We start from the raw sequence: 27,995 nt of genomic DNA on the forward strand, positions 1-27,995 counted from the left end.
GGCCATAGAGGTCTAATTGCAGGATTCCGGGAGCCAATCAGATTGCAGGATTATGGGAGCCAATCAAATTGCAGGATTCTGGGAGCCAATCAGATTGCAGGATTCCAACAGCCAATCAAATTGTAGGATTCTGGGAGCCAATCAGATTGCAGGATTCCAACAGCCAATCAGATTGCAGGATTCTGGGAGCAAATCAGATTGCAGGATTCCAGCAGCCAATCAGATTGTAGGATTCTGGGAGCCAATCAAATTGCTGGATTCTGGGAGCCAATCAGATTGCAGGATTCCAACAGCCAATAAGATTGCAGGATTCTGTGAGCCAATCAAATTGCAGGATTCCAACAGCCAATCAGATTGCAGGATTCCAACAGCCAATCAGATTGCAGGATTCTGGGAGCCAATCAGATTGTAGGATTCTGGGAGCCAATCAGATATCAGGATTCCAACAGCCAATCAAATTGCAGGATTCTGAGAGCCAATCAGATTGCAGGATTCCAACAGCCAATCAAATCGCAGGATTCTGTGAGCCAATCAGATTGCAGGATTCCAACAGCCAATCAGATTGCAGGATTCTGTGAGCCAATCAGATTGCAGGATTCCAACAGCCAATCAGATTGCAGGATTCTGTGAGCCAATCAGATTGCAGGATTCCAACAGCCAATCAGATTGCAGGATTATGGGAGCCAATCAGATTGCAGGATTCTGGGAGCCAATCAGATTGCAGGATTGCAATGGTCAATCAGATTGCAGGATTCCAACAGCCAATCAGATTGCCAGATTCTGGGAACCAATCAGACTGCTGGATTACAACAACCAATCAGATTGCTGGATTTTGGGAGCCTAAAATCTAATCTAATTAGTACTAATTTATATTGTTAGCCTGCTATCTTATGTAAGCTAATTACAGTGCACGCTGGACTTTTTATTATTATTCTTCTGTCCACTTTTTCTACAATTAATTCAGCTCTAACCATTTAACATACAAACTTCGTTCAACCATTAAACGACAGGTGCGGTATGTAACTTTGACGTTTGACAACTTTATACTTTTTAAGATATTTGCCATAAACATACTAAAATGTTCCTATTGCAAGTCAATGGGTCGACCGTTCGTGTGTTAAAATCGAATGAAATCACGATGCTTTCGCGCCTCAAGTTCAACCAAAGACGGTAACTTCCACAACATTAGCCTACTCACCATCTGTCCGACTATCCATCTCCATACAGGCTATGTAGCTACAAACAACTTGGACTGGTCAGAGCTTGCTTCTGCTACTAACTAGTCCACATCTGGCACAAGCACAAATTGCGGTTAACGTTAACAAACCTAACGATTTCCGACTAAAACAAATAGCCTAACGTTATCAAGCCAGACAAAATTGCTAGGCTACTTGAATTAAAATAACGCAGACCAAGAGAGACCTAGATAGCTCAGCTGTAAATAAAGCTAACTTCACTGAATCCATGTCAACCCCCGGTGTTGATCCCCGTCTTTTGGCAGGCACGATTAAACCTAACATTTAAATGTTTACCACCATTAATAGCCTATTGTGAAACTAATCTAAAGTTAGGCTACAGCCAGGATAAATACTGTGATACTCCAGACACTTTGTCACACTTGAGGGAAACTTCCCGTGCTTTATTTATCAACCAAGTAGCTTACATCACAATCGAGTTGCTGTGTTAGCCACAACTCACGCTTTTAACAGAGCATTCAACAGACCTAACTCTATGTCCAATTCCTTCACTCTCAGACCAACGCAAACACACACACCTAAAACTCCACCCCCCAGTTTCCCTAAAAGGGACACAACAATTTCAGGAACTCAACAGGTAACCGAACACACATCACACACAATTAAGAGGATATGATATCAATGTAACTCAGCTACACAGCCTGCAGAAATTACCACTGAATATTTAATCAGTTTGAAAAACATACACCTAATTATTCACTACTAATCATTACGTACATAAAAAAAAAACATTTTGATTATTTATGACTAATTATATCGCGACATGTGTCTCAGGCTTGGGCTGTTTGACCAACTGCAAGTGGACTATGGCCGGAAGAAACACTACCAGAACACCATCCATGCAAAGCCAGTCAATGCAAAATCATAAAGCAGGGCGAAGTGGGTAGAAATTAATTCAAGAGTTAATTATCCCATCAAATCCCTCTAATCAGGGATGGTAAAATGAAGACCTGATGATCAATGTACTGAATTCTGCATCTCCAAACTTGCACAGAGCTCTTGCAGAATTGGTACAGAAGTTTGTATGGAATGGCCATATTAGAGAACATGTTGTTGTGTCTGTTAACAATTATGGTTTCCAGTTTTTGACATCTTCAAATATTGAAATCGGTCGTTAAAGTCAAATGGGCTCTACACAGTAAAATGAAAAGTGTTGATTTTTCGGTGATATTTTTTCCAGTGTTGACTAGTGTTAATTAGTGTAACTTACTGAGTTAAATGAATATGAATGTACACCTACAGTGTAATTAAAACTCGCAACCTAGTGTTTTAAGTGGGAGTGAATGTACGCTCACTGGGCTGGAGTTATTTGAACATCCGGTCCTTCAGTTTTTTGAAAAGAAGACGGACGCCATTGAAGTTCAGCGCGGGATATGAAAAGGTAAAGTAATTTCTCCCCACTACTTGTGAAAGCTAGCATGAAAACTATGACAAATACACAATTAAGTAATGTAACATCACAAGTATGTATTTTCATACGAACGTGTTTTACCTACTAAGAAATATTAGGTCGCTAGCTGGAAAATTGTTTGTAAACTAGCCAACAAGCTAACATTAACTTCAGTGGGTTATAACCTAACCAATTTGAAATGGTCACGTTTATGTTCTTTTGTAGTACTTGGGACACTATAAACTGACATTAATATAATATTGTAGTCGACGACGAAACCTTCCCGTAATTCGAAAGGAGGTTGAAATTTTAACAGCAGCCACCAACGGTGGTAATAGCAGCTAGCTAACATGCTAACGTAACCGCTAGCTGGTTACGGTTAGCGGTTACGTTTAGCATGTTAGCTAGCTGCTATTACCACAGTCGGTGGCTGCTATTAAAATTTCAACCTCCTTTCGAATTACGGGAAGGTTTCGTCGTCGACTACAATATAATATTAATGTCAGTTTATAGAGTCCCAAGTACTACAAAAGAACATAGACGTGACCATTTCAAATTGGTTAGGTTATAGCTAACCATCTGTTAGCTTGTTGGTTACAGCCAGGATTCCACTGTTCTTAGATCTCGTGTGGTGGCAAATGGTCGTCTAACAGCACTAAGGAATCTGTTGACTGCCTAATTATAAGTCTGTCGACAAATTGACGTTTGATTTAACTCAACACTATTTGTATTTAATTTGGGTTATACGTTTTAGCTGGTAGCTAACGCTAGCTGTGGCCACGAGGGCATTTTTGTAGGCATTTGTAGCACACAGGTAACGGTCAGCCTGGTTGGTTAGGTGCAGTGTACATTCTCAGTATGCCACTGATATTAGGTAAGTTTCTGTTGGTTTTATTTGGGTTTGATCAACTATTGAGGGTGCAGGTAAGTCAAAGATCTTAGAAGTAAGTTAGCCAGCTGAGACTAATTTCAGATTTTGTAGAAATATGCAAGCTTAAAGCATGCAAGTGCAGAAGGATATTAAGTCCATCAGTCATACAACTGAGCTGAGCAGACATAGCCTACATGTTAATTCAGTTTTTTTATGGATAGTGTAGACTATAGTACTGCCTAATGAAATTGTCTGACTTAATACCAGTCACGTTGCTTTAAATCAGTAGCGACTACTGTATGTCAACATATTTGAACACAAAACACTGCTGTTTGTCATGGTGAATGATATTGGAATTTTTAGAAGTCTGTTGCTAGTTAGTTGATATACTGTTGATAGTCAAATCATTGTGGTTGTCGTATTGATGTAATCATGGATTTTGTTTGTTTTAACAGGGTCGGCACCGTGGACTAAAAAAGTATCTCAAACTGCAGCCTGTTCTTTTGAAAGTTTCATTGAAGGTGAGGCTGTATGTGAAACTTAGATTAGTATTCAATTTCCTGAACATGCTTTTATTCACCCATTGATGCTAATGACACTGAGATGATGCAAAGATTTAGACTCACCCTTTTGTTGAATTGAATTAACTAAAATCAGAGACTAGATTTATTGAATTCTAAAAGCAACCCTTTAAGATTCCAATGTTGTGTTTTTGCAGAATTTGCGCTAGTAGATTCTTCTACTCCAAATTCCTCACTTTTGAGTGGAGTGGTATGGGGTGATATGGACTCTTCAAACAAGGCACATCAATCCACTGGTGCAGGAGGCGAGAACACCTGCCACAGGAGATGCAGCAGAGAAGGCCAAACGAGTGAGTATTTGAAATTAAAATCTCACCAGGAGAAATCCTTGTCTGTCCGGTCTCTAAAATGCGGAAGCCTGGCTTCTTGTTCTGTTCAGTGTCAAATCAGCGGGCACGTTGTGTCACTAGAGACCCTCAGTGGTATAAAGTAGCGTTTCTCTTTTGATATGCTAGCTGCCGCCTTAGCTTTAACTGCAAACCCATTTGGTATTAACGCAAAAAACGGTCTGGCTCAAAACTCCACCAAATAATGTCATTTTGCTACCATACTACCATAAATAGACCCTAGGTTGTTTGTATTGTGGAGTTAGGTGCAGGTATGTTTTCTGTTTGCAAGTGTATCACTGTTGTTGTTTCTCTTTTATGTATAGATGGTCCAGGAGGTTCTGGAAAAGAGTTCAGGGGGAGAGGAAATAATGGAGGATTATAGAAGATCAAGCACCTTGATTCACTGCACAAGAAGACTTCTTGTGAATATTCCATCAGCCACATGATTGAAATGCATGGGTAGGTTTTGTTTTGAATAAATTAATGTAACTAACCGTTCCCTGTCAGCACACATACGTCTCCAAGATGCCTGGAAAACTTCTGATCAGCTTAATTACATTGCGTTTTGTGTCTTGACAGTGAAATAGCGCCAACATTTGTAAGATCAAAATAAGACGATTCTAAATGGAACGTGATGTAATTAAGTTTTTCAGATCTTTTCCAGGCGTCTTAGAGACCTATGTCTGCTGACAGGGTTTGGTTTGATCAAACTATTGACTTATTCTAGGGGTGTCACGATTCTCCAGATCCTCGATTTTCGATCTTTTTTTTCCAACACGTGTGTGTGTGTGTGTGTGTCTTGGCATATATGTTGGACGTGAGATTTGGGGTATGGCTACATTACATTGTCGATTCTTCCTTTAAGATCGAATTTTGAGATTGAGATGTAATTTCGATCGAAATCGGGACATCCCTACTCCATTTTTGAGTCAAATCATTTAATAAATTCTGAGTGAATAATCAAATGAACATGTAATGTGGGGGAAAAGTTGATAAATTTGAGTGCAGACAACTTCCTTGCAGAGTGATAATCATAGTTCTTGCCTACATTTCTTTACAGGAACACTTCTACGACCCTGTGAGTGGGACAGGCTTTGGCATGGCATCCAGAAACTGCGGCGATGAGTGTCCCCGCGTTCGGTCAAGAACAACTCGGGGAGCCTTGCATTTCATACGTGAACACCATGATCATTGAAGTTATGTTAAGGTAGCAAGTTACAGTGTGGGTATACCTCCGGAACACTTAACAAAACTGTCGATATATACTCGATAACATGGGTCAAGATTGATGGCTCTGAATATGGGGAGGGATTTGTTCTTTGCACTTAAGTCAAGGATGAAATTCCAGTGCTTGCCAGTATTATTTAAATTCTCTTAATTTATATTTTATGTTATGTTTTATTTCAGTGTTTTGCTGAACATTTCCATGCATATGATTGTGAGGAAAATGTTTATTGTTACAGTTAATGATTTGTACAAGTGTAAGGCTAGACAAAATGTCTATGGGCCGAACAGTGACCTATGTACCTGTGCATTTTAGCCATGTCATGCCAAAGGTCAATAAAGAAAAAGAAAAGTAATTCATTTTCTGTGGTTTGATTAATATGTTTATTATTTAGGATGATTATTTTTCGTTTCTACTCACTATTTTGCCAGCACAAAACCTTTTTCCAGGCTCTAGAAACTTATTAATGATTAAACTCCAATGGAGTTAATTTTGAAACTCTGATAAGAGTTAATAAAGAAACTGGTGGAGTTAAATATTAAACTCCAGTAGAGTGAATTTTGAAACTGGTAGAAACACTGATGGAGTTGATTAAACTCCCAACAGAGTTAATTTTGAAACTCTGATGGAGTTAATTATTTAACACTAGGCTGGTGTTAATTTTGAAACTCTGATGGAGTTAATTATTAAACACTAGGCTGGTGTTAATATGTCAACACTATGGAAAGTGTTGTTTTAACACTGACGAGTGAGGATTATATAAACTCTGGAATAGTGTTAAAATTAACACTCATAGAGTAAAATTAACACTGGCCGTTTTACTGTGTAGTAACTAGTAAAAGCATCATGCTTGTTTGCTGACAGACAGAAGCTTTTTTTTCTTATTATGATTACGATGATAGGGTTATCCGATTGTACTAAAGTCACTAAAGTTTTGAACCCAGCACTTTGCCAGAAAAGCAGTAGGCTTAGTTTGTGGGCACTGGGCAGTTGTGTTAAGTTTGCTTGCTAACATAACATAAACTGGCTGGCTGACCCCAACTAGTTTATTGGATATACCGTGTCTATTTTTGTGAAACAACTTTCACAAAATCTAGACAAGAATAGGGAAAACAGATAACATTAATGTTTCAACACGGCAGTCTATAAAGTTTGCCACTGTTTTGTTGGTGACCTACTCACTCAGACAGTGGACACAGAACTAAAAAAGGTTCATGACTGCATAGATACAATGGCGTAGCCACTGTGTCGAGTTGACCCAGAAGCATAAATTGGGCTTAAAGACCCCTGCCGGACAGTTTTACTGTGCTCTCAGTCAGAATTAAAAGATCAAAACTTTATGAGTTGACTCATGGGAGCAAAAAGGAACCATTGAGGCTAAGTGTGTAGAGGTAAATGGATCTTTGTGAACATGTCCATCAAATTAGCCACCATATACTTCCAGACACAACCCCATTAAAGAGACTCCAATGGGTGACAACCTGGTTTAATTTGATTACCTGCTGTTTGTCTTTAAAGGCTGTAGGCTGTCCTCCTAAATGCCTTTCTGTTAAGAAAAGAAGCTGAACCATTTTCTCCTGATTTTCCTCTGGTTGCCGCAAGCATACACTGCCTCTAAAAGGTGGCTAAACTTTTTATAATACATCTACACACATACAACAACTTCAGAAGTACCAACTGCAACATTCTCCACCTTAAACTAAACATCCCAATAAAAAATACCCCATGTCTCCACATCACAAAAAGAACACTGGGAACCATGCAGTTTACACCTTTAACGATGACACAGCAACAATGAAGCATCATTACAAAAATGTAAGTAATGCTCATTGTGTCCTCCTTTTAGGATGTGTCAGGCAATTACAGGTGACAGGTGTAATAGTTATCTGCCAAAAAATCAAACAAAACATTTTTGCAATGTTAAATTGTCTCATATCAGTATTAAAGGAACACTTCACCATGTTTTCATATTAAACTATGTTATTCCCTTAATTAAGACGAGTTGATACATCCCTCTGACGTTTCAATGCGTGCACTCACTGGCTCTAAATGCAACTTTGATAGCATTTAGCTAGCCCAATGCATTCATTAGGATCCAAACAGAGATGAAGTTAGAAGCGACCAAACACCTCCATGTTTTCCCTATTAAAATACAGTTATACGAGTAGTCACACGACCAAGTATGGTGAGACAAAAGAAAATGTGGTGCATTTGTAAGCAGGTAAAAGGGATAACTATATTGTGTGGCGGAATAACATTGGGAGCACTTAGACTCTGCGCAGTAATATCCTCACTCCAAAGTGAAACTGTAACTGCAACTGAAAGTGCAAGAGTGAGGATATTACTGCGCCACACAATATTATCCCTCTTACCTGCTTACAAATGCACCACGTTTTCTTTTGTCTCACCGCCTGAGCCAGTGAGTGCACACATTGAAACGTGAGAGGTATGCATCAACTCGTCTTAGTTAAGGGAATAACGTAGTTTAATATGATAAAAACGGTGAAGTGTTCCTTTAAAGGTGCAGAAAGTTTGCTGATATTTGAGTAGCAAATCAAATGACACCTCTCCCTCTTTCATGAAGAAGTTGGCTGGCACTATTTAAAGGTGCAGTGAGTGACTGAACAGGAAGTTCCATTTGTTTGTTTATATTTAAACATACTTTTTGTCCAAAACAATTTACACTATATTACCCAAGGACCAAACAAAACGTTCCAGAGTGGCAGCTCACTCCTTCCATCAGAATTCCCAGAGAAACTCAAGACTGGGCTGCCTACAGAGACCGGATTGTTTTACAAAGAATGGGCAACTAGCGGTCGTGAGGAGATAATTGCTGAATGTGTCAAAAAAAACTATATTACATTCACAAGCTGCATCTTTGTTTATAAAGGCATGATTATGTTTATAAAGAGCAAACAAAATTGGCATGTATGCTTGCTCGGGCTGATCTTTCAGTTGAGTGCAAGAACTCACCTACGGGCAATAATTGGAGTCTTTAATCTGGCAGACATCTGCAATAAATGTAAATTCTTAAATTTGTCTGACTGGCCAGGCATGAACAGACAAGGGTGAAAAAATAAAAGGTCATGGGGTTACTGTATTTGTTCTAATCCAATGTCAATAAATACTTGATTGGATAACTAGGTTTTAAGAATCTAAGCCAGAGTGAAATAACAAGCTTCGGTTGAACCAGAGCTCAATTACCACGAAGCAAAATTTGGCTGAGGAGCCAGCCGTGTAGCGAAAGACAAGATGCAGCGTTCTTAGCAAATAGGAATTTGTCCCATAAAAAAGCACCACCTCAAAAGTCTCTCGACAGGAAATGTAAGGCCTGCTGACTAGTGCAAACACAAAGTGGTGACTAAAAATGTTTTCCCACGTGCATGGGTATAGAGGGGACCCTTACCATCGAACCAACCTTACAGGACCACAAGGAGAACTCACGTTTCCTAATACATTGCTCATTGACCAGAGAAGTAGAATGGCTTACCCATCATAAACCATTGATCTGTCTTTTCAGGGATCTAGAGTGCAACCAATTAAAATTGTTAAGGTGCACCTAATATCACCAGGGTGAGTACCTAGACTTTCCTTGCACCTCTGTGGCCTCTCCAAGAACTAAGTGTTTGTTCTCCTTTGACTAGCTTTGCACGGTGCACCGATATAACCGATATATGTATTGCAATATCTTGAAATTAGAAACATCACAATAAATAACTGTATAATTGTATTCCACAACAGTGTTGTTTTGCAATATAATGTTTTTTCGCGTCAGTGTGTGCAAAGCATGCTTCTTCCCGTAGCCTATGTGTCTTTTATCCACATACACACGGACGGAGCTTTCAACCTGCAGTTGTCATGTGATAAGTACTGTGATTCATGGTTGCTACTTTAAGTGATGCTGTGGCTGCGCAGATCAACAAATAATAGTGGCTAAAGTTAAGCTGATTTGCTCCTCTCAAGTTTGTGTTGCTAATCTACCTAGGCTATGGAATTTAGTTGGGTTTAATGTCACTGTTGGGTTTAATGCCATAATCAAAATAAGCTGCGCAAACTTCACATCTGGAGAAAGTTCCACCTATTATCCTGCTATCTCAAGCGTCATGTCGGTCATGTGTTAGTGCTCACCAAAATCATAGAAATTAACATGGCAAGACGTGTATCTCTTCTATGATCCCAGTTGTTCGTTTTATGAACATTTATTTTATCTAAAAATCAATATGAAGTATTGAAATTACTTAATATTCTCAGCTATTAGTAATAATGCAGATCATAAAAAAACTGTCAATCATTAATATTCAATATTACTAATGGCGTCAAGGTGGTGGGGGCCCCCAAATCAAATCAATACTATCATTTCCAGTCCATGGTCTGACAACAGCTCAGACATGGAATGTATATGGCAAACGATAAAAGGTGATCTTGACATTTTGCAATTTAAGCCAGCCACCAGTGCAACCAACACAAAAAGTTATTCTGGAGGCCTGCTTTTCACTATGGCAAGAGCACAAAAAAAATGAACTAAAAAAAAATACATGCATAAAAAATGTAACGTGAACATATCATTGTGCTTCTGAACGCAGCATGGCGTTGCATATCCCATTATGGCAATGTGTCTGTGGATTTTTAATGGATAAAAACTATAGTGAAGCCACATCAGCTGGCACTATCCAGCTCTGCTAAAAACTTGTTTAGTCTGAGCTGTACCTTGTTGTCTGATAGGTGGAGACTATTATAAAAAAAGTCTTCTTTTCTGCACCTGATCCATTACTCACCTTTAATAAGAACTGACTTTGCTTCAGAGTCAGTTCTTCACCACTTCATCTCCCACAGGCCTTACTTAACTCTAGTCACACCACAAGCTTAAACTCACCAACAGTTTCTAATTGCTTCGAGACAGAGCCTTGCTGAGAAGACTATCAAGGCCACAGCATACATCTATAATGCTGTCCAGTCTATTCAATGAGCATGACAGGTTGACAACAGCAACACATTAACCAAATATGGTGCAGAAATAAAAACTCCCGGAAGGATTCACAGGTCATATGAGTGTGCCAGTGACATGTCTAGACAACGTAAACTACGGTAAACAATACAGTATGTAAAACACCCCTTATGCACTTCTTATTAGTGCTGCAATAATTCAGTGTATAATTACTGATCTGTTACCACTGTAAAACAAGGTACACAACTTTCAGTGGTCAATCTGTGTCAAAGGTTTGGAATACCACTGACACACTTTGTTAGTGAGTTTTGAAGGTGACACAGCACATTTAGTATGCTTGATTAAAAGTTTCATTTAGTTCAACTTAACACAACGAATTCACACTAATGTTGTATGACGCAAAGAGCATACCGATCTATGAATTTGTCTTGCATTGTAATTAGAAGGGCTCGTGTTTACACATCTAAACAGGAGTCTGGAATAGATCTTTTCAGTGGCAGAGATGCATAACTCAATTATTCCTTCAGTTAACTAAATTATCAGGCACCCAACATTGTGCATTCAAGGCTCAGATTTAATTACTCATACCTTGAGGGATGGTGAACCCTGGTGGTAGCTGGATGGTAGTTTGCTGCTGAGGCGGTCTGACAATCAGCTGAGGTCCCACGATTCTCTGAGGAGCAGCGAGTCCTGGGCGAAGTTGTGGCTGAGTAGAAGTTGCTACGGCTGGAGCGGATGAAACAGCTGCAGGCCGTATCATTCCAACAGTTGTGGTTGTCGGTTGTTGCCCAACCACACTGACAGCGGGCTTTGCAACGGCGGTGAGAGTAACGGGACTGCTAGCAGCAGGTAACGTTACAGCGTTTGTGGTCTGCTGCTGGCTGGTCACCGTGTTGACAGATGGAGATGGCACCGTACTTATCACAGAATTTACAGTGCCAGGCTGAGTCTGAATTACGTTTTTTGCCTGAACGGGTAAATCCGACTTCACTGAAGTAGCATCAGTGCTTTTACTATGGTTAACTTGTGGAGTTGCTGCAGCACTGACCGGTCCTATTCGCGCGCCTTGTTGGACCAACGCCGACACAGTCGTTCCATTTCCATTTTGCGCGATGCTGGCGACTATATGACTCGGAAGTCTGTGCAGAGCAATAGTTGGAGTTCCGCGATCCAGGGGGATAGCGGACTGTGATGTAGAAACATTGGAGGGAGACGTTGTTAAAGTCGTGTTGTTCGCGGCACTTGTATTGCTAGCCATGGCATCGGCGTTATTAGCTGTCGTCGAGACAGAGCCAGAGGCAGCGGTAGTTGGCGACTTCATTGACGGTACGGCTCCACCGTTGCCGTTCAGACTCTGTGCGGCTGCACTCCTTCGTGTTGAAATAGTGTATTTTTTTATTGTAGAGGTTCCAGTTGATGCTTCCGTTGGCGTCGGAGCCGAACCTCTGTCAGCAGGGTTGATGCTGCCCAGCGGAGATGGCAAAGTTACCCCATCAGATGCAGACAGTGTTGTGATGTTAGATGATCCATGTGATTGCAAACCGCTAGTACTAGCACTCACCACAGTCCCTGAAGTGGTGGAGGGTTCCTCGAAGGTCGCAATGGAGCTCACAGAAGACGATATTACAGTTTTATCTGAGCTAATTTCTTTAGAGTTGTTCTCCCGATTCATCTCAGCTTTATGTTGTCCTTGTTGTTGCTGCTCTGATGAAGTGCCCACTTGGGCAGGTAGCGTTCTCCCCAAGTGGTGATTTGCATTCGTTGTTGATCCACCACTTCTGTTTTCCGAATGTGGAGCTGCAGGATTGCTTTGGCCGACCAGCTGCGACTCCAAAGAACCCACTAGGTCGCTAACTGCTTTCTCGTCCACCTCGGAGAACAGCATATCTTCCAGAGGGTCGGAGGCGCCCGCCATCTTTGATGTGAAATCGCAATTGTAAAGCAAAGCAATGCGCAGTCGTGTTACTAGGCATTGTGGGAATGACTCTGACGTCAGACCGCCAAAATTACGTTTTGAATCCATTTTATTTCCCCTGAAGTGATGCCTTATTGTTATCAAGGAATTGTTGATATCTTATTTAGGATAACTTAGGCAAAGCCCTCCTGTTATGTTTACAATACATTAATTTCAACTCTTATAAATGCACACTCTCAAAAGCTTATGCAGCTGGCATAGCGATCATTTCTAGTCCTAGAACATCCAGAGTAATTATCTGTATCTGTAGGATAGGCTGTACAGTTTATTTTATGTAAAATGAGCGTCTTATTAATTCAGCCTATGTATTTGTATGTTTGCATGTCACATAAAATAAACCTATTAAACACTGAACTTGAATCCTTTGGAATGATTACACCCAGCAGGGGGTAGCAAAGGCCATTTTATGTGAATGTCATCTGCAGTAGCCTCGACCTGTAACACTGTCTGGCAAAACGCATAGGCTACAGACAGAGTTAAATTATGCTTGCAGAGAATTGACTATGCATGAATGATGAATTATGTTTAACTATGAATTGTTTTGTTCACCGTATTGCCCAAATTTATTAGGAACGTTTTGATACCATGAACCACCTGTTTACCTTGTTTTTATCCAGACGAATTATTTTTTGTGGTTGGGGTGTATAGCCTATATGTTTGTTTGTTATAATAATTATATTATTAATAATAATATTATTAATATTATGGAATTTTATATTTGTATGTAGGATATATATAGCTTTGATTTAAACTGACATTTGTAATGTTAATGTGGTGTTTATTGATGGAACTGTATATACTTTGGTGCTAAGAACCACGAATAGGCCTGGGCCTGTCATCTATTTTAAGATAAGCCTACTCCATTTTTGGTTAAAGGAAATTACAATTACAAAATCAGTTGTATCAAGCATTGAAAGAATCAGTTGTATCAAGCAGAATGAATTACCATTGTGTGTGATAATGCGCGAATCAATTTACCTTTAGTAATGACAAATAAATAAAGATTAGAAAGATTAGATATACTTTAGGCATATTTACATTTTTACAACTACAGCAGCTTTCATAAAACAGACTGACCACTTTATTTCCCATTTTATTTAGGCCCATAGGCTGGACTACATTTTAATTTCGTCTCGAATTCATGAAATTCTAGACAAGGACACATGCCTAGGTTACTTGTCACTTGATTGAGTGGCCTATACTCAGATACGCATGTAAGTTGATTGAATTTTAGTAAGTAATTGTCTGATTTGCATGAAAAATAAAAGGAAAAACAATGCAAATATTTGGGTTTGATGCTTTTTTAATAATGGTTGCTTCAGGTCCCGTAATTGATTAATGCTAAATCGAGATCTCGAAACATAGCGCGATATCTTAAAATTCATTAGCTCACCATCCCAGAATTCATAGCAGTTTATGCGGAGGAAAATGAAATCGGCCATGTCGTGGTAGCAACTCGCGGGGGGATCGAACGAGTAAGGTTGTTAACACCAAGACAGCTGTAGAAAAGAGAGAAGTGGAATATTTTCTTCATCTTCTACACAGGGTCTGTTTTTCTGCAGAAGAACCTTTTTTTTGCCAATTTAGGAGTCCCACAGCATTAAAAACATCATGAGCGGAGGGACACCTTACATCGGCAGCAAAATTAGCCTGATCTCGAAGGCCGAGATCCGATATGAAGGGATTTTGTACACCATTGACACCGAAAATTCGACTGTTGCGCTTGCAAAAGGTAATTTTGTGGATTAACTCCAATCTTTTATCATATAATATGTAAACTTTACACTTAATTGACCGATTTGGGATTGTATTGTGATGTTAGTAGCTAGCTAGTTAGCAAGTAAGCTAACGTATTTACTCGTCATATGGTTACCGACCTGGCTAGCTCACAAGCTATCTTTTTATTAGCAAGCTGCGTAGCAAGTAAGGTGGTATTTAGCTAGCACTCACTATCAATAGATTTCTTGCTAGCCATTCACAAATATTTAACATGATTGTGAACTTAATTTGCAAACGTTCATAAATAGATGAAACCATTGATAAGCAAACTCAGTTGCTAACCAACTGTTCTACTGTGCTATTCCGTGGTTATGATTTAACGTTAATGGTGACGTGATGTTTGTTCACGTTAGCTCCGAGCTTGTCGTTAGCTAGTAATGTCAGCTAATATGTCCGTGCTAGCTAGCGGTTTAAGAAGTGATGGCGCGGACAACAAAAGCTTCGTGCTTGAAGGGAGCTCCAACACCTTTAAAGGATCAGACGGCGTCATGCTGGCCAATTAAGTTCGGAGTATTTTACAGCGTGTGGTATAATTTAAAATCGCAACAGGGTTATTGGTGCGAAATCTTACAGTTGCGTGATAACGTTAACAGTTTCTCGATCTCTTTGTTTACTTCTGTGCTCCCTTAACGTTATGTTGAGTTAGGCCGTCGTTAGTTTGGCGAATATCTTCATTGTACTGCATCCCCATTTGCCTAGGGTGATATCGTGAACACAGTGCTAAGTTATATCAATTTAACACGACCATCTAATTTCAACCTAACTTTAAGACAACATTAGCTTTTGTGTTCAGCGTATGTGGTAGATGTTGTAGTTTTGCTAAAGTGTGATTTCAGTGACGGTAGGGCGGAAAGACATCCAAACGTCCCCAACTACCTCAGAAGTAGTGTGTGGTTTCCTTCGCGGTTTTAAGCATCATCATTCTTATGAATGTAGAAGGTCTCTAAAAATAATATCTTCCCCACCAGTTCGTTCATTTGGCACTGAGGATCGCCCAACAGAGCGACCAATCCCACCCCGAGATGAAGTCTTTGAATACATCATCTTCAGGGGAAGTGACATCAAAGACCTGACTGTGTGTGAGCCCCCGAAACCACCGGGTTCTCTGCCTCAGGACCCTGCTATTGTTCAGGTAAGGACTGCATACAAAAATTGGATGTTTTTTGATTATGAACTAAAAGAAATAGGGCTTCATCCTGTGATGACATTGTTTCCTGTCGGATAATGGTGGATGTTATCATGCAATGAATTTCTCTCCCAATGCTTTTCCATGTGCGTGCACAGTCATCTCTGGGAACTGCCACTGCTGCGGCACCATCATTCCAGTCCTATGCCCCTTTCAGCCGGCCCCAGGTGCCCGCCTACAGCCAGTTTAGCGCCAACCCTCTGGCTCCCCAGCCCTTTGGAGCCAACGCTGCAGGTGGGTGCACTCCACACTACTTCCCATTGCCTAACAATGAGTTGAGGGTAATTTAACTTGATGTAGCACAATGCAAATGTTAAGCTCACAGTAGGATTATGTTTTGGGACAAGGTTTTTTAATTACAGGGGTCTGGTCTAGTGATAAGAAGCAATTTGTTGACTTCTTGTAATATGAGAATTTGTGATTCTTGACTGGTAGTTATTCTAAGTGCAGACTTTATTGCGAATTTATTATTTCATAACATGTCAATAAAATAGTAAATTGTAAAGCATTTAACAGCAGTGTTTGTCATGAGTACACATAACATGCATCCATACATTTGTTGTGAAGGACATATTTTAGGGTTTTTTTTCATTATTTTACCCACTATTTAACTCATTTGAAATTCCTGTCAGGCCATCTTAAGTAGCCAGCCGCCCCCAGTTGCAGGCCTTAAGTTTGGAATTGATGCCAAACCAGGAGAACACTACGTTTGTGTGCCGTGCCAATGTGTGGCCACGCGTTAAACCCGTTGCTGTTCATCTCCATTCACACAGGGACCACAGGGCCCTCCTTTGGTAGCGACACGAACACAGTCACCCCTCTGTCGCACAGCAGTGCTATTGGCAGTGCTTTCCCCTCTGACTCTCTGTCAGTGAGTGCGAGTGCACTCGTTAATGAAGGTAACCCAAGTCACGGGAGAAATTATTAAAAAAAAAAAAAAAAACAGAACCACTTATGGCGCTAGCTGATCCATGCATGTTATCTGTTTAAGGGTCATGCTAATTGTTTTAATTGCGTTTGTCTAAATAAAAACCCTCATTTATTATCTCAATGAAGGGTTCTGTAATGTCATCCAATTAGAAGCTTCTTCACAGTTTGCTGTTTATGGCCTTCTTTTAGAAAGATTATACTCTAGCGTCAGATGTGTCATGGTGGACATAACAATGTGTAGTGTACATGTTTTGGAATACAAAGTTATATTTGTCAGCATGTTTAGAGAATGGTTGTGTTGCGTTCTAAAGACTCAGACTTTGTGGTGTAATATTTGCGCTGGTGAGTAATCTTGAAAAAAGAAGGCCCTCTGTTTTGAGACTTTTTCTTGATCGAATCACTGTGTCAATCCTACTATTATCACTTGTGAAATCCAGCTTTTCTGAAATCATGTCAGTCCTGGCTCAGAATTTTTCATTAACCATGCACATACACAGGCGAATCTTATAACCCAATCTGCGGCTTCTTGGTGTGACTTCACACAGTGCTGGCATTGGCAAAGACTTTATCACACACTAATTCCCTCACTGGCTGGGGCTTTGTGCCCGCACACACACTCACTCTCTCTCACACACACACACACAGACCCCGGACAGTGTCTGCAGTGGCTTGCTCTTGATGTGCATGTGCTTTCCCCAGGCCGTAACAGCCCTTCTCTGGACCCTCTGAGGAAGAGCCCCTCTCTGGAACAAGGTGTGCAGACGGCCCCCCTGGCTGCCCCTGCACCCCCGGTGCCCGTGGGTCAGAGGAGCCCAGCCCGGCCCAGTGCCACCTCCACTGGCAGCCAGAAACCTGGCGAGGCTTTGGACCAGCGTAGAGGTGAGACATAGAGCAGCCACACTGCACTGGTATCTTAGCAATAGAAAGGCAAATATCTAATAGCCTGTCTCTGCTTTATGGTAAGAATGTAGTGTTACAGTGTTTATCTTTATGCTAGCTTTACTAGTGTTTTGTCCTGAGTGTTGTATATTTTCATTGGTATTGTGGTAGTTGTATTTATATAGACTAAGTATTAAACAGCAGATTATTATGTGCCTACAGCTGCCGATGCCCAGAAGGTTTCACGACCTGGCGGTGATCAAGGCCGGAACGACAACCATGATCCCAACAAACGTCACCCCCACCCCGGTAAATCATTATTTAACACCTACCTGACCGTGTTTGGGTTCCTGATGAGCAACACATGATGTCCTCACTCTTTAGAACTACACTTTCTCTAAATGACTCGGTTTCATTCGGCAACCAAATGTATTTGGCCATGTTGGTGGATTTTCAGCATCAATATGGATAATATTTAGTTGTTTGCTTACATTGCAAACAAATGGATGTACTAGTATATCAACCAGTGGTTCAGTAGAGGATAGAAGGATCGCTTCTCCGCCATTTTTTTTTATTAATGAGAAGCATCATAATACGGTTATGGTGTTTAGCAGATGTTTTTGTCCAAAGTGACATAAATAACAACAATACAATAGTTGCATTTAACAATAAAAATGTTAAAAGTTGGTAATACTTTATTCAGGAGAATAGCAATAATGAACAATGTCAATTCAATCAATTGCTTAATGAAAATAAATGGGCAACTCATTCCACCAACTAGGAACCACTGAGGACAAGAGTCTTGAATTTGATCTAGCGTTTATGGCTGGTGGACACAACAGACTCATCAGAAGACCGCAGTGGGTGGTTCAGGATATACATCTTGATCATTGAATTAAGATAGCAGGCAGCATATCCAGTCAGTGTCCTATAGGCCAAAGTAAGAGATTTAAATTGAATTTTGGCCACTCTAGTGAGCCAGTTGAGAGTAACTAGGAGAGGAGTTACATGTGTCCTCTTTGGCTGCTTGAAGACCAGGCGTGCTGCAGCGTTCGGAAGCCGTTGCAACAATCTTACTGTACGAGAAGGTAGCCCAGCTAACAGTGAATTACTCCAATAGACCAGCTTGGAGATAACCATGGCCTGTACAAGAAGTTGTGTGGAATCCTGTGTCATAAGACCTGATCTTCCTAATGGCGTAAAGGATAAACCGACATGATTTTGCAATAGAGGCTACATGCTCAGAGAAGTTAAGTCGATCATCAATTACGACGCCTAAGTTACGTGCTTACGTAGTTAGGCTCAGTGAAGATGAGTCATGCTGGATGTTAATCTGTTGGGGAATAGCACTGTGGCAAATGAATGCTGGAAATAGTGGCATCCTACATACTTTCTCAGTACTGGTGTTTTTTTTAGATGCAGTGCAGGTGCAGTGCAACCTCAGGAAAAATGACGTTGTCTTGGAAATTCCCTGACAGCTGCTCGAAAGCTCGTTTCTCACTTGTCAAAATGTGTCTTTCAAGTTTCACACTTCTTTTACTCTGATTGGTCCCTTCAGATGGAGCTCCTGGCTCTCGCAGAGGACGTGGCGGAGGTCACCGTGGTCGTGGACGGTTCTCTGTGCGGCGGGATGGCCCCATGAAGTTTGAGAAGGACTTTGACTTTGAGAGTGCCAACGCTCAGTTCAACAAGGAAGAGATCGATCGCGAGTTTCAGAGCAAACTCAAACTGAAAGGTATTTTCCTCTGATGGTAGTGTCATTTACTTATTCAGCCCATTGTTAGCCATCTTAGTTTACTTTCAAGACCTTTGAGCATTTTTGTGTGTTTTAAAGACCATACACTATATTTAGTTAAAACCCAAGACCATTTACAATAAGAACAACTTCACTTTTTGCAATAAGAAATATTTGTATTAAATGGTGTGTTATGACATTGTCAATAAAAAAAAATGTAATTACTTAATTTTCAGAATGTTAGATGGAGTGAATGTTTGAGATCCATGTTACTATGGTGCTTAAAAAAACAATGTGCTAATGTAAATAGCATTTGCAAGTAGTTAATGAGTCAGTCACCACCAGTGTCCTTGGCTAGCTGTATTTGGTGGTAAAGAGCCACAATGACTGAAGTGGTGCAGATTAGTTCTCTCATGCAACAGTTCCTCTAACCTAATGACATAAAGAACATTTCTAGTAGATCATTTTAAAAGGCTGTACCTTGAGATTTTTGAGTGCTGAGTGGGTTGTGATGTGAGCTCTCTGCGTGTTCTGTGCTGTGCATCTTTGTACATCTTTGTACATGTTTGCTCTGTGCAGATGAGAAGACTGAGAAGCCAGAGAAGGCTCTGAATGGGGAGGATAAAGGTGACTCTGGTGTGGAGACCCAGAACAGCGAGGGCAACGCTGAGGAAGAGGGAGAGCACCTGGGACCCAACGTCTACTATGACAAGTCCAAGTCCTTCTTTGACAACATCTCCTGTGACGACAGCAGGTAAGCCCACTTTAACGTCCGTCTGTACTAGGGGTGTCACGATACCAAAAAATCAGTAGTCGGTGCCAATACTAGTAAAATTACACGATTCTCGATGCCAAATTCGATACTATCGTTAAAAAAAAAAGGATTTTCTAAAATCTCATGTACTTAATTAATTTCTTTATTGAAATATTTGCAGAATACTGAAATATAATTTCTATAACATACAGAGCATAACAGAATACAGTATCCAATTGCGAGCATATCACATAGCCTAGGCTTACACATAATTAATTAAATCACTTTTCTAATGGATTGTAGCCTATAAAAACCAACAACTTGCATCGCCTTTTTATCGCTCTGCTTTCATATAATGTGAATGATTTTTTTTACAAGATGTAAAGTCTTTATTTGAAAAACACACACATTCTGTAACTATTTATACATTCTATATGACATTTCTGATCTTCATTAGCAGCAAACTTTATGCAGATTATAGCCTAATTCATATTACAACTCCACCTCTTAAATTCAGCTGTCTGGTTGAAGCCTCAACATTTTGTAAACAAAGTAGCAGGCTAAGTTTATCATACTAGGCTACTGGTTGGACTAGTTTCCCCACATGTGTTTAAGTTTCAAGGTAAGCTACTTTTTCTCTTTGGGACAGAACCTTTTAAGTCTTGGAGTTGAAAAACATTGGTATAGATGGTCAGTCAACTTGAATGCAAGAGTTTTAATGTCTGCAGCATAGACATAGCTAATGATGCTAAACGGATTTTAAACAGCAATTTAGCTAGTCGTCTTCTGTGCGTCATTGCGTTCACGATTGTGAATGTTTTATTTGGATTAAATGTGCATGTCGTGGGCGGGTGTCCATTGAGCACGTACGACAGCGGGCCAATGAGAACAAGTTTACTTTTACTTTACTTGTACTGTTTGATAAAGTTGCACGTATAATCTACAAAAGTTGAGGAAGAAATATGCTTCCACCCGGGCAGCGTCAGGTGCATCAGTACGACCACGCTTCCAGGAATGATCTGGTTGGTTTTCATGGAGACAGACGCTGTGAGCAGAGGGGAGAGGCTGTGTGTGTGTGCATATGTGTGTGCATGAGAGACAGACGCGTGAGTGACAGAGAGGGAGAGCAGGGAAAGGAAATTCAGGTTAACGAGTTGCGTGATTTTCAATACCGTTAAAAAATAGATAAATAAATGTAAAAAAGTAAAGAAACGCAATATGTGGCGGCCGGTGCTGAATCTGTGGCGCATCGCCACAAATTAGTCTATGTGTGGGAAACACTGTAGGCTATTGCCCCCATCAGTTCCGGAAGAGTCGCAGCACCGATGCTTATGCTGGCGTCGATGCTTACGGTGCTTCAAAAAAATAGGCATCGCCGGTGTTTTTTCATTTTAGAATCGAGAGGTATCGCAAGTATCGGTTCTCGTGACATCCCTAGTCTGTACATTACACCTCAGATTTGTTAATATAAGCAACTTTGTTACAGTGAAACTATGAGAATTTGTCCATCTGATCCCATCTAAAGCGTGTGTTCTGCCTTGCTCTTGTTTCAGGAAAGCTGCGGACAAGTCTTTCCCACGGTAAGCCTAGTCTCTTTTCCTTCTGTCCTCCAGCAGTCTTTTGGTTAGAAACCCAATGCTATTGTGTTCTGTGTGAGAGCGTTTGTCTATAGGGCTGTCACGAGAACTGATACTTCAGGACCAAGCCAATGCTAAAATTCTGTTAACACAGTAGTTTTGACCTGTTGTTTCTAACCGGTATGGATCTATCGTAGGTGCCAGAAATGCAATTATTCTTTTACCTCTACGTATGGAACTTAATACTTTATATGTATAGAACTGCCACAGTTCATTTACCTGTACACACTCTCTGTCATGTACTACCCCTACTCTTATTTCAGTCTTGCTGAATAATACTAATGCTATTTGTCGATCTGCATAGAATCGACAGTCTTCTACCCTCATGCAAATAATTTTGCATTGAATTAATACAGACCTTATGGTGTACTCGGTGCAAGTCACTGAAACTTGTGTTCTGTTCTTACCAACTGGGTAATCAAAGAGAAAGTGTACCCCCTATAGGTGGCTCTGAGGCTGACGAGGCTTCCCCTGGAGTTACCATTCCACTAACCACTCGGATCACTCTGCAGTCTGCATGTTATCAATTTGCTTAGTGCGGCTGCCAGACGATTTACTGTGTTTCACTCTGTTGCTTGACACCGTGTTATCACTCAAACTGACACTGAGGTTGTGCAGTACAATAAGCAATCACCTGCAAAAGGGGTTAAAATTTGCTTCACTCGTCTCTATTGAAGTCCTATGGCGCATGGCTGTGTCCATTTATTTTAATGTCTGTTTTTTTTTCCAGTTTAGTTTACATCTTAATATGATGCTAAAAATAGACTAGAAAAGCACTCAGAAAGCGCAGACCTCCGCCTGCATTGTTCTTTCTAGGTTGTCATACATTTGAACCTAAACTATTCAGATCGCCGCCACGTGGCCATACCATGCCAGTAGGCCTACACCACTAAGGCTACCTTTACACGGAAACGATCTGAAACAAAAACGCAGAAGTGGCGTTTCGTTTTCACTTTTAACTCCGCATTTAGACGAGCGTTTTTGGGTAAAAACCTGCGTGCATACGGAAATGCAAAAGTTAAGGACGTTTTATATTTATCAATGCAGTAAACAAGCCAGATGGCTAGGTGGCTAGGTTGTTTGCCGAGACTAACAGTTACCACGAAATAGATGCTATATAACCTTACCTTATAATCTAGTTATTGTGTTTGTAAGATCAGCCAACTAATTTCAGGGTAACATAATTAGCAGAGACTGTTGAACATTCTTAAGGATCTTTGATATTAGCTTGCATTGGCAAGCTAACTACCTACAGTTAGCAGACTGCTACTGAAGTTCAGCTGTGATGACAAAATGTATACATTTTGCTGTATGTTTTGGTGCAACTTGTGGTTACATATCTGGGGATATGCACCTCTGTCTTTGGTTTTAACATATGCTGTCTCCTGTGCTTTCTAAATTCATGGATAGCTTGATTAACCAGAAAACATTCATTCTTTTTATTCAAATTCCCTGTCTGCTGACCTGATATTTCAGGCTAAGATGAACCAAACTAAAAAAGATTAGCTTTGATCAGAGGGGAAAACAACAAAAATCGGCTGACCCTGATTTGTAAAGATCAGCATCTGCTGTAGAAAAACGTATATCAGTTGTATGTATGTATGTAGTGTGTGTGTGTGTGTGTGTGTGTGTGTGTGTGTGTGTGTGTGTGTATATATATATATATATATATATATATATATTATATATATATATGGTATTCACTACTCAAATCCTGGTATTGTGACATTCTTATTTGTGTGTACGCATCAGTTATCAGTTGCCTCTGATATCCTAAGGCACAATTGTGTTCAAGGTTTGAGATCCGTGCAAGTGATTTCTTAGTGCAAGACTAGAGGTTCAAGGTTTGAGCTATGCCAACTGTTCTCAGTGTTAAAACAAAGTGTTTAAAAGCTATAAAAGTTAATGATCTTCTGTGTTTTCTCTGGATCAGTGAACGCAGGCAGACCTGGGCTGAGGAGAGGAGGATGAACGCGGAGACCTTCGGCATCCCCCTGCGCCACGGTCGCGGGCGTGGTGGATACCGAGGCCGAGGGGGCATGGGCGGCTTCCGCGGGGGCCGAGGACGCTCGGCCAGCCGGGGCTCATTCGGACCTCCCCGTGGGGCAGGAGCAGGAGGCGGATTCAGGGGAGGATTCCGGGGTGGACGTGGCGGACGGGAGTTCTCTGACTTTGAGTACAGGGTAATGTTTCCTGCTATATATCAGACAGTCATAGCACAGAGTGGTCCTTTTGCTCATTGTGTAGATTAGTGTTGAGTGATGTCTTATCATTTGCGGTATGACTTAAGATTAGCCTTTTTATACAGATTTTTGTATGGAAAAGAAACGGGCATATTTTTGTATAGTGAGCTGTCCCCAGATTAGAGGTTAGATTCTCTGCCCGAGCCCGGGTCGGGCCGATATTTCCCGCCACTATCCTCGGGCCGGGCCGGGTCGGGCCTTTGATCAAGCATTTGTGTTTTTTAAAAAAATATATAATTTCTTTATTAGCCTAACTGGGTGGGGAGACTATGCCATTATCCGAAATATTAAATATATTTTTTAGCAAAGTAGGCTTAAGTAACAAAATGTGTACAATGTTGCAAGTTACAAAATGCAACATCATGCGCACGGTCTCCTCCACTGGCACGCATCACACTGCTGCTCTGCTGTAGAACATTGTGTGGCCTAGCTTAAGCGCAACATGGAGATGGACGATATAAAGAAGAAAATTAAATCAGGAGAATTAACTTTGAGCAAGTCTGGAGGAAAGTCGGACGTATGGAAGAGTTTCGAACAAGTCGCGGACAGTGACAACATTTGCGTTGGCGTTTCGTTTTGACATTTGCGTTTCTTCATTCGGATCCATTTGTGATCCATTTCAGAATAAACAAACAACGAAGTTTACATGCTTAGTCCTTGTTTCATTATTCATTAAGATAGGCCTAATTCAGATTTATGTAGTTCAAACAACTCGTAATTGTAGTTGAGAACGTCAGTTATAAGGCTCACGCATTTAAAAAAGTGTCGGGTTTAAATCGGGCTCGGGCTCATAATTACAGTTAATATGTCGGGCCAGGCCGGGCTCGGACACAACGTGCACGGGCTCGGGCCGGTTCGGGCTTGATTTTTTGGGCCCGATCTAAGCTCTACCCCAGATAAGCTTGACAATGTAGTGAATATTCCCTTTGATAATACATCTGGTAGCAGGCTTACTTCTACCCTTCATGTACAATTATTAGACCAAATAAGATTATTATATATAATTTTTTTTCCCTGTGTGTTACCTTTTTTTTTTTTGAGACTTTCACTAATGCTGTTGTCTTTGTCTCTCTCCTCTCTCTGTGTCTTGTGCTTTCCTCCAGAAGGATAACAAAGTGGCTGCGTAGTCCAGCCCGGCCGAAGCCGAGGGAGTCTGCAGGAGACGCGTAGCTCTTACTGGTCCAGAAATGTGCTTTGTTCCCAGTCCCGACCCAATACCGAATGAAGATGTACTTTAGTGTGTAATTGACACCAGCACAGCTCGCCATCAGCAGGTGTTAACGCAGCCTCTTTTTCAGTTCCCTTTTTTAAGAAACCAACAAAACAATACACAAATGAATCTGATGATATTTCTTTGATACAGTACACTCACTGAGGGATAAGAGCTTGCCTGTAAATACCCTACTTAAACGTGGAATTATTCAGTATTTTTGCATCAATATTTGAGTTCCTTTCTTACTAAAAGGTATTTGATAATGTTTCTGTTAGTTGTAAAGATGTATGCAGAAGCCCGCAGATACTGTGATGAGTGCTGATTATCACTGAAATAGCTTTATTTTTTGGGGATATCTCCTTTAATGTACCTTTTAGAAGCACCAAATCTCTGTACATAGCCCATTGGCTCACACATACTGGTAACAGCTCTCCGTTGTGCAGCTTTGCTCACATATCTCCATAGGCATTTTTTTTCCCCCTGTGCGTGTTTCAGTAGTCTACTGTACACCTTTTTTTTGTGGCGTGGATAAGGGCTTGAATCGTGGAGTGTTTTGGGAGCGATGTTGGTGTGTCGTGGTGGCAGGATCCAGGGTTTGGTTGTCAGAACCTGGTCCGCTTGGTTTTAGATGCCAGCCTTCCTCTTTTACGGCAGTAATGCATTGCTACCACCTACCATCTCCTCGCCATCTTCCCACAAAAAAATGACCAGCTCCAACATTTAGTACACATTAAGCTGAAGTCAGATTTGCGATCAACCTTGACAAACTGATTAACAACATTGATTAACTGAATGTATAGACACCAGAGGACTTTTCTTTCCTTTTCTGGTCTTTGTACTTCTGCAAAGTAATTCTTTGTGGTTGTAGCTTTTCTGGGAATTTGTAAAAGAAAATGTTTTTTTGTTTTGTTTTGTTTTGTTTTTACTCTAAATTTAATCAGAATGGCCAGCGTTGCTTTCTTTCTCACTCAGATCACGCAGGGTGCATAGCTTAGTGCAGCAACAGCCCCACCACCCCAACCCCTCAAAAAAAGAAAAAAAAATACAGCTACAGAGTCTGAGTTTCCACCAGTTTATCTTTTTCTTCCCGATTTGAGTGCCAGTGACTGTTGCCTTTGCTATGGATAATGTAGGCACCATGTCTGTTGTAGTGTCAAGAGGGCTTTTTGATATACCAGTCTAAAGCGGAGTAGTCTTTCAGATCATCCAGATGCAGCGGTCACTCTTGCATAAATTATGGGCCACTAGAACTTCACATAGGAATCCATAAGATCAATGCTACTCCTTGCAATCTTTTGAGTTAATCCATTTTTTTTCAGGGACACACCCATAGAATTAGCCAACCCTTTAAGAACAAGATTGGACTGAGAAAATGTATCCAGTTGCACTTTAAGGATGAATATGTGTAGGGTTACCGAGTCGTCTGCTTTTAACCAGTTTTACGGAAAACCTTAATGTTCGTGTACATACCAGTTGTTGCTGTAGATTATTTTGATACCATATTGACCCTGTGAGTTGACTCATAATGTGTTGGAGCGTACAGGCAAGGTTAAGAAAGGTGCTGCGCTAACGGTAGCATTTAGTTCTTTTGGATACATAAATAGCTCTATAACAGATGTTGGCGTAAATGTTGAGGATGGCGTAGTTCATTTGAGTTGGCAGACGAAAAGGCTTGTCCAGTTGGTCTGGTTGCTTCTGTGCATTTGTTCCCCTCTGGGAGAAACATAGGGGCTTTGATCTCCGATGGAAGGGGGCACAACAACGAAAATGTTTGCCGTCCCATGGAAGGGAGGAAATATTAATTTAGTGAAATGTTAGCTTAGTCCCTGAATGAGTTGACTTGGCCGTGAATTCAGTCTTGACTCATATCCTACCAACCAACAGTCAATTGATGCTCATCATGAGAGTTTTTCTTGTAACTGGCTTGAAATAAAGATGTACTTACCTACTGAAGATTTGGACTCAAATTGGTTCTAAGATGTTGGTGAAAGCTGGAGACCATATGGCTCGATGAATTCAGGCCTTTTGTCACATCCTTTCATGGTAAATAATTTCTCGTAGTAATTTTTTCTTTTTTCTTTTTTTTCAGCAATTTTTAGTATTTCTAGAGTTTAGTTTGTATAACCATATCCTCGCACCTGCAGTCCTCCTCAGTAATAGCACTGTCAAAGTCATCCAGCACAAGGCGGGAGGAGTGTTTGTCTAGAAAATAGCAGCTCCCAGTAAAAATTGAGCAAGTCAGTGTCATTACCATATAAACAGATGAAATGTATGGGATCCAAAGACTGGACAAAGGTGCAGGGAGGGAGGGAGAGAGGGAAGGGTGGCTGTGGGTTGTGGGTGGGATGGGAAGGTGGGTCTAGATTCCTTAACTGTGTTCCAGTTGTTCTTGTTCTCAGTACGCTTATGGAGGGTGTTTTTGGTTACTGTTGTGGCTGTTTCCGTATATAAGACGTACCTATAACTATTTACAGTATACTCTCTTTCTTTGGAAACTTAATTTTAAAATGAAGCACTACAAAACGCGTACAGCATAGAAGCAGAATGCTAGGGCAGCTAGTAACCTCGCACAGTCCCACGTGCTGTTATGAACCAGTCGCTGTAGTGATCACTTGGAAGAAGCTGCATGAGCAATGCCTTGTGATGAAGCCACAATGGAAAAAAATAAAAAATATATAAAATCATGACACTGAACAACTTGGATACACCAGGGCCAACACATGGAGATTTTGGGAAGGGGTCACCCTGGATGGTTTTTTGCAATAATAGACACGTTGTTGTACGATCCCCCAGTGCTTTTTAAAAGTTTCAAGTGTACATATTTCTAGTGTTTTGCTGTGAGGGTTTAATTGTATGGAGCCCCTCAGACGTCAAAGAAATTCATTTTGGTTCTTCAGGAAAGCGATTGTACAGCATGGTGTACTACTTGCCTCAGCTGTCTGGAGGTTCCATTCGAAGATGAGAATAAACAGTTGTTCAATATTCTTGGCTTTGTGTGATTTTGTGTGATTTGATTACCATTTATCATAAATCCATTCGAGCTGATGCATGTTATGTAGAATACCAT

The 27,995-nt window shown here is 40.7% G+C and overlaps 2 protein-coding genes and 1 long non-coding RNA gene across 8 annotated transcripts in view; 2 read left to right on the top strand and 1 right to left on the bottom strand.

Moving 5' to 3' along the window:
- Positions 1-12,507, bottom strand: part of LOC134095649 (transcription initiation factor TFIID subunit 4-like) — a 102,561-nt gene extending 90,054 nt beyond the window's left edge. For all 4 annotated transcript variants that reach the window (XM_062549302.1, XM_062549301.1, XM_062549300.1 and 1 more), the window contains exon 1: positions 11,186-12,507. In XM_062549302.1, the coding sequence (XP_062405286.1) occupies positions 11,186-12,482 (1,297 nt within the window). In that variant the 5' untranslated portion in view covers positions 12,483-12,507. The remainder of the gene's footprint in view (positions 1-11,185) is intronic.
- On the top strand, positions 2,531-4,380 carry LOC134095651 (uncharacterized). The gene is made up of 3 exons (XR_009940587.1): positions 2,531-2,637; positions 3,973-4,038; positions 4,236-4,380. It is a non-coding gene; the product is annotated as an uncharacterized LOC134095651 (long non-coding RNA).
- A 1,482-nt stretch (positions 12,508-13,989) lies between the features above and the next one.
- LOC134096281 (protein LSM14 homolog A-like) lies at positions 13,990-27,910 on the top strand. 3 transcript variants are annotated; one of them, XM_062550061.1, is made up of 11 exons: positions 13,990-14,304; positions 15,320-15,483; positions 15,636-15,771; positions 16,311-16,436; positions 17,167-17,346; positions 17,569-17,655; positions 18,905-19,081; positions 19,661-19,835; positions 21,389-21,415; positions 23,406-23,655; positions 24,819-27,910. In XM_062550061.1, the coding sequence occupies exons 1-11, from the start codon at positions 14,184-14,186 to the stop codon at positions 24,840-24,842; spliced, it is 1,467 nt and encodes a 488-aa protein (XP_062406045.1). In that variant the 5' UTR covers positions 13,990-14,183; the 3' UTR covers positions 24,843-27,910. The 3 variants fall into 3 exon arrangements, with proteins under 3 accessions (XP_062406045.1, XP_062406046.1, XP_062406047.1); XM_062550062.1 differs by having other exon boundaries at positions 24,822-27,910; XM_062550063.1 differs by lacking the exon at positions 16,311-16,436.
- The last annotated feature ends 85 nt before the right edge of the window (positions 27,911-27,995 follow it).

This window comes from Sardina pilchardus, chromosome 11 (genome assembly GCF_963854185.1).
Source record: "Sardina pilchardus chromosome 11, fSarPil1.1, whole genome shotgun sequence".
In the NCBI taxonomy this organism is placed as follows: domain Eukaryota; kingdom Metazoa; phylum Chordata; class Actinopteri; order Clupeiformes; family Clupeidae; genus Sardina; species Sardina pilchardus.